The 11,543-nt window shown below is 31.9% G+C and overlaps 1 protein-coding gene and 1 long non-coding RNA gene across 2 annotated transcripts; one reads left to right on the forward strand and one right to left on the reverse strand.

Annotated features, from left to right (window-relative positions):
* On the forward strand, positions 1 to 957 carry LOC143043001 (uncharacterized). Its single transcript, XM_076215499.1, has one exon. It carries the CDS (start codon positions 1 to 3, stop codon positions 955 to 957), a length of 957 nt encoding a protein of 318 aa, XP_076071614.1.
* A 5,997-nt stretch (positions 958 to 6,954) lies between these two features.
* LOC143085468 (uncharacterized) lies at positions 6,955 to 10,704 on the reverse strand. The gene is made up of 2 exons (XR_012981340.1): positions 10,664 to 10,704; positions 6,955 to 7,257 (listed from the first exon to the last, which is right to left on the reverse strand). It is a non-coding gene; the product is annotated as an uncharacterized LOC143085468 (long non-coding RNA).
* Between the last annotated feature and the right edge of the window lie 839 nt (positions 10,705 to 11,543).

The raw sequence follows: 11,543 nt of genomic DNA on the forward strand, positions 1-11,543 counted from the left end.
ATGTCTTCTGAAGATTCGGATTTTATAATGGTGGATTGCCCTGAAGATGACAGCAGTCTCACAGTAGAAATTAAACTCATTAGAACATTCACAACAAATTTACCCGCGATAAACTGTATAGAAATAATAAATAAAGATGAAGCATGCATTTGTCATTACAAAGGAGACATTTGTAAAATTAAACTAACACCAACATTTATTACCAACAGACTGAAGTACTACGATGAAGTAAAAGGATACAACCCCGCTGACATAGCTGTTAATTCAGTTGGGAATATATTTTTTATATGCAAACACGACAATGTTATAAATCAAGTGAAGAAAAACAAGCACAATAAATTTCAGGTATCACCCCTATCGAAACATTTCACCATGGAACCTTTATGTATTCATATTGAGAAAGACAACGATTCAGTCATCTGGATAGGACTTGCAGAATTTAAAGCAAATTTCGAACGAGCACATACTAGCTCTCGTCTAGTAGTTTCAATGTTATCCGATGGGAAAGTATGTAACATTTTCGAGCATACAGACGCAAAGGAACCCCTGTTTACATTTCCATGGCGAATAACAACAAATCAGGACAGAATTTATGTGATGGACAGAAAAAGTCAATACACTGGGACAGTCGTAGCACTCAATAAGTGTGGCAAATTAAAATGGAGATATAGTGATATAAATCAAAGTTTCAGTTCGAGACCATTCTTTCCTTCTGATGTAGTAGTTACAGAATTTGCAAAAATCATTGTGTTAGATTCAGCGAATAATGCATTCCACATTCTTAGCTATGATGGTATACAACTTTTACGCCAACCGTTGGAAGACTTAAAAATGGATTATCCAATTAGCATGAAATTTGATGAACTTCATTATTTATGGATTGGTAGTGGATACAAAGGTGCCATAGACAACAAACTAAAAGCTAAACTATACAAAATTCAAATAACAGGAATATAATAATAAAAAAATCAGCTATTTTTAGTAATATTCATCTTGAGTAATATTTTGCTTATAGACAAAACATCAAATTGTCAATCTATTATTTTATTTAAGATGAACTACATAACAAAACTTAGGAAAAAGTAAAATCACAAAAAAAAACCAACTCAGAGGAAAATCTAATCGGAAAGTCCTTAAGAATGCATTTGAATTTTACAGTATTTTTTTTTACTTTTATTGTGTAATTAATTTCTTAAGAATAATGAATTCTTTTTTAATAAAACTTTATGGTTAGAGTAAACTACATTTGAGACAAATTATGTCCGAATCATAGAAAAGAGAAAATTATACAGTCTATAACTCAAGATAACTCAAGATGTGCAAGGAGATATGGTATGAGACAACTCTCCATCCAACTCAGAATTTGATTAATAAACCATCATAAGTCAAAGTACGGTTTTGAACACGGAGCCTATGTAAAACCATTCAAACGGGAAAACCAACGGTCAAATCTATATATAAAAACGAACAAAAAGAACCGCGTATGAACCACATCAACAAATGACAACCGCCTTAATTTACGGATATGATTAACGTGACGGTACCCAAATTGCACCTATTTTGACAGTTTTTTCACCTACGTTTTTTAATGATCAAGAAAAAAATGTCCATACTGTGTTTATTTTGTAGCCCTATCCTTCTTTATTGTATAGGTACAACAACTCAATTTTAAATCCATATTGAGTCATACAAAAATGGGTTTGAATCAACCTCCAAACTATCCATGATTCTGTAATGAGGAGTACCCAAATTGCATCCATGCTTAAATTCACATCGTCAAAAGTCTAATAACTGAGCTTTTGTTTAATTTCTTCAAATATTTTGAACAATTGGATATTAGTCCATGCTTACTCTTCATATTTTACGAAATGGATACTTATAATATATTGTATTTGCTAATTTTAAGAAGATGACAATTTGATGACGTCGCATGATGACGTTTTCGTACATTTTGCTTTTTCAGTAAACAGTCCATCTGTTGATTATCACTGTGAACGTTTTGTGTATATCTAAATATGTTTACCTATGTTAAAAGACGTGCATAGTATCAAATCATAAAAATACAAAGTGATTAGTCTCTAGGAAATCTTGTAGGATTTCTGTTGCTATTTTTTCTAAATAGGTGCAATTTGGGTACTCGGTGCAATTTGGGTACCCTTACGTTATGATACTCATTATTCAGATAAAAGCATTAAAGTAGGTTCATCAAGTTGGTTACTTATTCCTTATTCGTTACGTATTTCTTATTCCTTATTCGTTATAAACTTACCTATTTGTAACTTATTCCATATTCCATATTCGTTTCTTAGTTGATCCTTATTCGGGACATGTTTCCCCCTTTTTAATGCTTTTTTGTTATTTCTGGTAATAATTCTCTGTTTGTAGAAATGAAATTACCCTTTTAACACATAGGTACCCGTTTTTGCGTTCGACTGATACCCTGTCACTTATTCACTACTTATTTGTTTCTAATTCGATTTTAATATGTTGCACCTTATTACTGCTTTATTATCGTGTCTCTGGTGATGGTTCTTTATCTGTTTTCAAAAACAAAGCATTTAAAATTTTCTTTTAATGTTGCAATTCCTTAGAACTATTTCGGATTTAAATTTTGTATAAAATAGAATTAAAGAAATTATCTAAGAAAGTATAGTACATAAAAAGATCAATGACATGTTCACTTTTAACTTTTGTAGAGTATAAATGTGGTTGAGAATTTTCTTATCCCATGCATAGATAACCTAAGCCGTACCTGTCACAACTTTTTGAAATTTCTGGTCATCAATGCTCTTTGACTTTATACTTGGTTGGCTTTCTAACTATTTTAATTTGAGCGTCACTGATGAGTCTCATGTTGATGCAACGCGCGTCTGGCGTATTAAATTATGATCCTTGTATCTTTGATAACTATTAACATGTCGAAATGTATTATTTTATTGTTTATTTGTACTGTAGTCCTGACATGTAATGTTGTCCTTTAAGTGTTATATTTAACATTGTCATAAAAGTACAAGCTTCAACCCACCATTTTTTCTTAAAATGTCCTGCACCAAGTCAGGAAAATGGTAGTTGTTATATTATAGTCCGTTTCTATGTGTGTTACATTGTCGTTTTTGTTGTTGTTGCACTTGAGTGTTTCTTTTGTTTCGTTGCTTTCCCCTTATAGTTGTTGTGTTTCCCTGGGTTTGAGTTTGTAACTCGGATTTGTTTTTCTCTCAATCGTTTTTTGGCTTTCAAACAATGGTATACTTCTGTTGCCTGTATTATACAGTAAAAAGTATACTCGAATGAAATTGTGTTAAAACACAAAAAGTAAACAAACGCAGTTTTTTCAATCAGCCCTGATTTTACAATAGACATGCTCGCACACGACAGTAAAAATGAACTAACTGGATTCACTGAAACTATTATATTGAAAACTAAAGCAGACAGGAAGAGACTTTAAACAGCTAAAAATTATCATCATTACAAAATTTGCATTCCTGATCGATATAATGGGCACCTTATAGAAGTAATTGTCCAATTTTAGCCGTTTAATTTTGCCTTTTTGGTTTTTATCTTGAAAGCTACTAGAATATAGCAACCGAAACTGGAGTAAATAAAACTGATAAAATGTGCAGAATAAAATATCTGAAATCATCATTGGTATTAATTACCGGTAACAGATTGTATTGCTCTTGAATGGAAGTTTATACCGGCCATGTTTACTCTGCAGCTCAACAATTTCGTGTATATAGAAATCCACACGTCTGTACGTCCGTTCATCAGTTAAACCATGGAAGTATTATATTGACAGGAACTTTAAAAAGCGGACTTCAAATGTTTATAGTGCGATGCTGAAAAATCGTTAAGTATTTGTTAATTAACTGGACATTTCATATGGATGCATAGGTTCCGATCAAATGTTTTGGAACCTCGTGATTGATCGTAATTACGGAACATACCAAAATAACAGGATGTGTTCTCAATTGTCAAGGAAACGATATTATCCGATCATGTCAGTTGACAAATATGTCATTTTTTCCCCAGTTTTACTGCGTAAAAACAAACACAAAGAAACGCCGGAAATCCTCGCGACTGTTTTTATCCCCCCCCCCCCCAAAAAAAAATGAAGCGTAAAATAAACCATAAAGCCATAAACATTTCAATTTAACTTACAATGAAGTCAAATAGTAAGATTTTTTATTCATGAGAGGGCCGTTGCTCAACACGCATAACATGCTAAGCTCAAAAATCATACAATTCGTATAGAAGTAAACGGAAAAGTTTTTATCAGCACTTATTATCTCATTAAACTACTAACTTTGACAAATATTTTAATTTTAAGTGTTTAACACAAAATTAATTCATAGATGGTTCCCCGTAGCGGCGGGGGCCAGGGGATGTTAAAGCTAGGGCTTTGATTGAAAAATAAAATAATATCAAATATTTTAATTAATTGTTTACGTAAAGTCCTATGTCAAATATTTCATGCAATTCATCAAGAAACAAAAACATAAATTGCTTAACATACGGTGTAAATTGTTTTAGAACTGTTAAGCATTTACACACATAGATAAGTTCAAATTGGTTTCCATCATGAAATTTAAAGAAGAAAAAAAAATAGAAACTGCTAAGGTCATATCATGGTGGTCGTTCTTTAAATGCGAATCCAGAATTAATAAATGCCAATTGTAAAAAATGATCCTGTCAAACGTCAGAGTAATTTCGGACTAGGTTGAATGCTTAAGGTTTGTTTACAACTTTAGACCTATTGTAAAAGGTGTAACAATTCATTTGTCTCGTAATCTGATATTGCTTTGAAGAGGTTATCACGTGTGTGTAATTATCAACCTCTTCTAGTCTTTAAAACATACTTATTTTGTTCGTTAAAAACATTTTTCAAATTGAGTCGGATAGAGAAAATAATAAATCATCTTGTAACATTCGATAAAAATTAACAACTTTAAGTTTAATCTATCCGGCACTATCCGGCACTCTTCATGTGCATCACATGGTTTTCCTCAAACACCCGACTTTAACTACATGTACTTTTTAATATCGGACATTCTCTATTTCCTTGTTCCAATGATTAAAACATATTAAACAAAACTAAAAATAAGCCCACTTTCCGAATGCAATTAATTTTCTTATGTCATTCTCTTATAAATATGGACCGATCTTTTCAGCTTTTGTCTTCATTTAATGAACGGAAACAGGTGTCGTTATAAATTTGGCGATTCACAAATAACTACGTGAGTTTTCGTGTTTAATTACATTGGTAGATAGATAAGACACTCGATACCAAATCACGTGATAAGACCAGTTTCAGTTAAAGGAACAGGCGAAGGCGGCATCGCAGATACTCCACAAAGGAGTTATCACATACTTGACAAACTGAGTCGGAACCTCTTAATTTCTTCAAGAAATCAGTGGGATGGGAATGTGCCAATTTTCCCCGGATGTTATGAAAGTGTAATCAGATATTATTCCTCACTTTGCACCCGTAATGTTGCTCATGATAGTACAAACCCGGTGATAAATATAATACGGCAAGTTTATCGACGCATAAAGGACGGGTTTATGATTACGAAATTATGAACATATCAGTCGTCATCTTTTTCATTATGGTCAACCAACTTTTGATGGTGTTTCTGTAAAATTTTTCAAATGGATTTCAACTGCACCACTCTTAACTCTTGGTTCAATTTCTTCCTGGTAAGCAGCAACAATCTATGAAGCCAGTCATGATAGGAAATGCAAGCTCTGGAATACACTTCATATACCGGCGTTGCTGCAATAATGCTTTATAGAAATTAGAAAAATCCCACTTTAGAAGTTGAAATCTTGTTTTTGTCAATTTCTAGATGCAAGTCAACATATCATGCAGACTTAACTAAATCTGATTGCCTTTATCTGTCCTTTATTTCAAGTTTGAAGGGACATATTTACCAAGCTTTGGATTATTTGATAAGAGGACATTATTTATATAACGAAATGTCAAGTTAAAAGATTATGCTAGCTTCCGAAAAACAAATCTATATGATGTCAGCCTAATATGAATAAAGAATCAAATCGGCAAAGGAACACGGTTGGTTTCCATGGAAATGACGATTGTTTGATGAAAATCACCTCCCCTAAACATAACAACAATGTTATCAATCAAGAATTCTAGTATCTTAATAATCTTATGTCGGTGAATATTTTGTTTGAATCAGAGTGATTTTTTACAACGATTCTTTTATAGATAAGATACTTGTATCTACGTTAGCCAATTTTTTATGAAACAAAACAGGACTAACTCTTTCAATTTGTCTTCTCATTTGGATTGGTGAATACTTGTTTACAGGGTATAAAAGTCAAATGTTGTTTATACTAAGAAAACTTGATTGTATATACTCTAACATATCTTTGAAATCTTAAATAAGTATCCACATCGGTTTACACCGCCCCTTGAGTAGGTAGAATCACAATAACTGTATGCTCGGCTTTGATTACTATTACAATTGGTGTTGATAATTTAGAAAGAAGTTTCGTGGAAAACTTGGAAGTCCTAGGAATATCATGTGGTTTGGAAGGTACTTGTTCAATTTATTTATCTAATATAGTGAAGGAATATCCAAGATTTCCTTCCTGGTAAGTTTCGTGGGGGTAAATATTGATGTTCCAAGTGAATTATTTTAACACAAAAAATACATAAATCCTTTATCAAAGAGTTGGTGTAATGTCACTGTCATTTTGATTTCGACGTATGGAGTTGAATACCCCTTTTCTGTCTTCTGCATATATCAATTTCACGTTGTTTTTCGAGTATAAAATAGTCATACTTGACAAATAAATTGTAAACCGTCTGAAACCATTTTGCAGAAATTAAAAATTTGTATCAGAAGACTGCTTTGCTGAATATGCCCCTTGCAATACTAGTATCTAACCTCCAGCTGGGTATAAAATAAAGTAACCATAGGAACAAAAGTATTTGTGTACATCATCTTTTTTTATATCATTCAGTATAATATTCAATCTATCTCATTGAAAATTTGTATGTGAGTATCACAGGTTACCAGTTTTCTTTGCTTCAGATTATAGTTTATAAGCATAACACAGTCTTTTGTTGATTGCAGTTCTGATGTTTTCACTTTATTACTATGCTTGACATCTTTGGATACGTGTTGTATTGATCCATCTGTGCAAACAACATACCAATTGCCATCTGCGAGTGCAATTATTTTTCTTGGTTGAGATAGTAGTTTTTTGGTAAAAATTTTATCTCCTGAAAAGCTGAAGCAATTCAAATTATAGGTATAAAGAATGCATCCATAATCAAATATTTTCCCATTAGATACATGTATAAAGTTTGGATATTTGTCTATATCTATTATTTGTATGATCTTCTCTGTCTTGTGGTCTATGATGACTAATAAAGTCTTACGCTCTTCGCATTCATAACGTAATTTGTAAGTTGTACCCACTATTAATTTATTGTCAATCGTGCTTGTAATGTAATGACACCATCTGGGTAGTGGCACTGGTATTTGTATTGATTTTATAATATCTTTGGAATTTGTATCCTAAATTTCTAAATGCTGCTCAAACAAAATAGCGATTTGATTTTTGGTAATGGCTGTGATACCCCTTGGTTGTTTTTGTAGATTTATAGTCTCTGAATTGAAATTTTCTTTATTACAAATTAAAAGTTTATATAAGTTTGACGAACAACAAAATACAAGTCTTCCGTCATCCATCATTTGAACTCCACAAATGTCTGTGTTATTTCCAAGTACATCTGCCTTATTTTCACATTTGTGACGGTAGAAAATGTGATCTCCGGTCCCATATTGTTTTTTTTTCCTTTTCTGACGAGAAATATAAAAAAATGTGTATACTTATAAATAGGTTTTCTTTTATGCGTGAAAAAAAATATAGATTAAACAGAAAGTAACGATGACTTTTAATTGAAAAACAAAAAGTTATATTTATCAATTGATAATGCCCAGTAGGGTTAAAACTAGTTAATGTTTCAGAAACGTTACGCACCGTGTTTGGTTTAGTAATAGAAACGTTAGTTGACGTCGTTTTTCAATTATTTCATTCTACTTCATTTATTAGGTCTTCAATGCTTTGCAAAACGTAAAATCACAAATATACTGAACTCCGAGGAAAATTCAAAACGGAAAGTCCGTAATCAAATGGCAAAATCAAATGATAAAACACATCGAACGAATGGTCAACAACTGTCATATTCCTGACTTGGTACAGGCATTTTCTTATGTAGAAAATTGTGAATTAAATCTGGTTTTATAGCGTTAAACCTCTCACTCATATGACAGTCGCATCAAATTCCATTATATTTACAACTATGCGTGACAAAAAAGACATAGTAGATAAAAATGTCAAAATAAGGTCATAGCAGTCATCACTGTGCCACAATCTTAATTAAAACAAAAACAAACAAATGTTGAACAAAAAAGCACAAAAAACATCTATCAAATTTAACAACCACATTCATTGCGTACTTATATATGTATTTTAAATCAACCCATAAATTGCAATATTTGAAGTTCTGTGACTGCATTCACACCAAATCAAGTGTAGAGTCGCGTGTTTGACGTAAGAATGTAAACGTCACACAGGAATTAATATAAAATAATTTTGTAGTTTTTTTTTCAAAATTATAATTTGACACGGGGAATGTCGGTATACTGTACAGGGTTGAAAAATCAAAAGTTTTGTTAGAAGTAATTTCAGAAAAAGTCCGAGATTTAAAATTATCCAGAAGTTCTTGCGAATTTTTAAGAATCCACATGTGGTTAATACCACTACGCGAGTAAAATAATTTTGTCGTTCAAAGTATTTTCAAAAAATATAATAGAACAATAACATAATGGCATTATAACAGAACAATAACATAATAAAATTGACACTGGAAAAGGTGGAATGTGTCAATGAGACAACAACCCGACCATAGAGCAAACATCATCCGAAGTCAACTAATGGGTTTTCAATGCAACGAGAAACTCCCGCACCCTTGCCCCTAAACAAATATTGCGGGATCTTTAAAAGTACAGAGCCACGTCATATGTACCAAAGAAACACAAAAAGTCACACGTCCAAAACACACCAGCATCTTCGTGCTTTATTTTGGCTTTATATAAAGTTGTTGATTCTACCGTCACTGAATATTCATTTGCTGACGAAACGCGCGTCTGTCGTACAAAATTTTTTAAGCCTGGTATGTATATTGAATTTATCGTCCTATGTATTATCAAATAAGGCATTAATTAACAAGCAAATGAGTATTACTGAACAATTATTACACCAAGGTTTTCGTTATCAGAAACTAGTCAAAATATTTACTAAATTTTATCATCGGTACAAAAACATCAGTCGTGAATATAACTCAACATGTAGACATCCTATACGTCCAAGTATTTCACATCCAATCTTTTATGGTAATATTCTTTGCAAAGCACAACAATGTCGGTATTCACCTCAAACGCTAACAAAACCTTTAAACGGACTTATTAATAGTTATGATACTGTTGTCAGGTCATTAAAGATTGCATATTTTGGAACTAATATTGATTCACTTAAAGGGTCTTTGCATCGGAATTAAACATATTTATTTCAAAACCAGTTGTTGGCATGGAACGGATTACGATCTTTTCATAAATCTTATGATGGTATAATACTAAACCCCTAACGGAAGGTATTATGCTTGATATTCATATGATGAAGACAATCTTTCAATCAGTTTAATTGAGGTTTGGGGCTGGCATGTCAGTAACTGCTAGTAGTCCTTTGTTAATTTGTGTGTTATTGTCATTTTGTTTAGTTTCTTTTGTTACCTATTTAAACATCGGATTTGGACTTCTCTTAAACTGAGTTTTAATATGCGTATTGTTGTGCGTTTATCATTTCTACATTGGCTAGAGGTATAGGAGGAGGTGAGATCTTAAAAAAATCCAGGAGCCTGTGGACTTTGTTAGTCTTGTATGATTTTTAATTTTAGTTTCTTGTGTATAATTCGGAGTTTAGTATGACGTCCATTATCACTGAACTAGTTACATATTTGATTAGGGGCCAGCTGGAGGACTCCTCCGGGTGCACGAGTTTCTCGCTGCATTGAAGACCCATTGGTGGGCTTCGGCTGTTATCTGCTCTATAGTCGGGTTGTTGTCTCATTGACACATTCCCCATTTAAATTCTCAGTTATAGTATCACTTGTTGAAATGATACAGATGATAATGTATTGATCATTGTAATTTTATGTTGGAAATGAACTTGAGATATATACATGTATATAGAATTGCAAGTTTTGCTTAACATTTTGAAAACCGTTTTATATTTTTTAGAAAATCTTGACAGGGGGTGAAATGTTCAGAATGTTGAGATCGAGTTTTACATACTTGGGTCGATGCCGCTGATAGTGTTCTATCAGTCCCCGAGTTAATCATCAAATCAGCTAATTGTTTTTAATTTCTTACTTTATTGAGACGATACCACTGCTGGAGGATAACCAGTCCCCGAAGCTATCATGATTTATAATAATCTTTTCTGAAATTGTCCGATTATAAATTTAGAAAGTTTAAAAAAATTTAGTTTTCAATTCCATTTTTTCATTTTTGTCAAATCTATAGTAGATATAAAGACAAACCGTAAAGAGCAACATGGGAAATAATAAAACCTGTTATCTCCTTCTGTACAATATCCAGTAACTTCTGGAAAAAAAATGGTATGTTAGATAATTATTATTTAGCCTATGTTTATATGAAAACAAAGTGTTCTGGCTGTCTGTTGCTTTTTCTGTTTATTTTTTACTATTTTCCCCAGAGATGATTGCACTAAAAAGTGTTGTAAAATGTTTAATATTTATTTAACTTTTAACAAATCTATGTATAAGTAGTTCAAATAAAGGATAGGTTTGACAAGATTTTTTTCTAATGAAATCAATTGCCTCTTAATATACAAAATAGATATTTACACTTCTTGTACGTCTTAAAAGTCAAATGATACCTGAATAGTAGAATTCATTCTGTGATTTTATTCTTCATTGGATGTTCTTATTCATTGAACTGTCGTAACCATGCTTTTTACTGAGGAACCAACTTCTTGAATTGACGAATCCACCCCATGTATTGCTGAATCAAAATGCTCAACCGAAGTTTCAATTTGTTTAATTGTTGTATCTACTCTCTGAACTGAATTATCTAACTCTGTCATTGTTGTTCTCATTCCTTTGAAGGAGGTGTTTATCTTCAAAATTAAATTGTTATAAAAGTTGATTACAGACTTAATTATAATATTTGTTTAAAACATAGAATATATGTAGATATGGACATAAAAAGGGTAAATATGTATTATAAAATTGTGCAGAACATATTGTTTGAAAGGTCTGAACTCCAAATCAATTCAAATTACCAGAAATATTCAATAATCTTAAGTAAAAGAATAACTTTTCTAAAAGGGCAACATTTTCTTTGTTTTTAATGGTCTGAAAGATCATTCAAAACAAAGTAAAAACAAAGAAAATGGTGCCCTTTTAAAAAAGTTTTTTTTTGTGAGAA

Source organism: Mytilus galloprovincialis, chromosome 8 (assembly GCF_965363235.1).
Source record: "Mytilus galloprovincialis chromosome 8, xbMytGall1.hap1.1, whole genome shotgun sequence".
NCBI lineage: Eukaryota > Metazoa > Mollusca > Bivalvia > Mytilida > Mytilidae > Mytilus > Mytilus galloprovincialis.

Coding starts and splice junctions, on each gene's coding strand:
- LOC143043001 (XM_076215499.1), top strand. CDS start 1: ATGTCTTCTGAAGATTCGGATTTTATAATGGTGGATTGCCCTGAAGAT.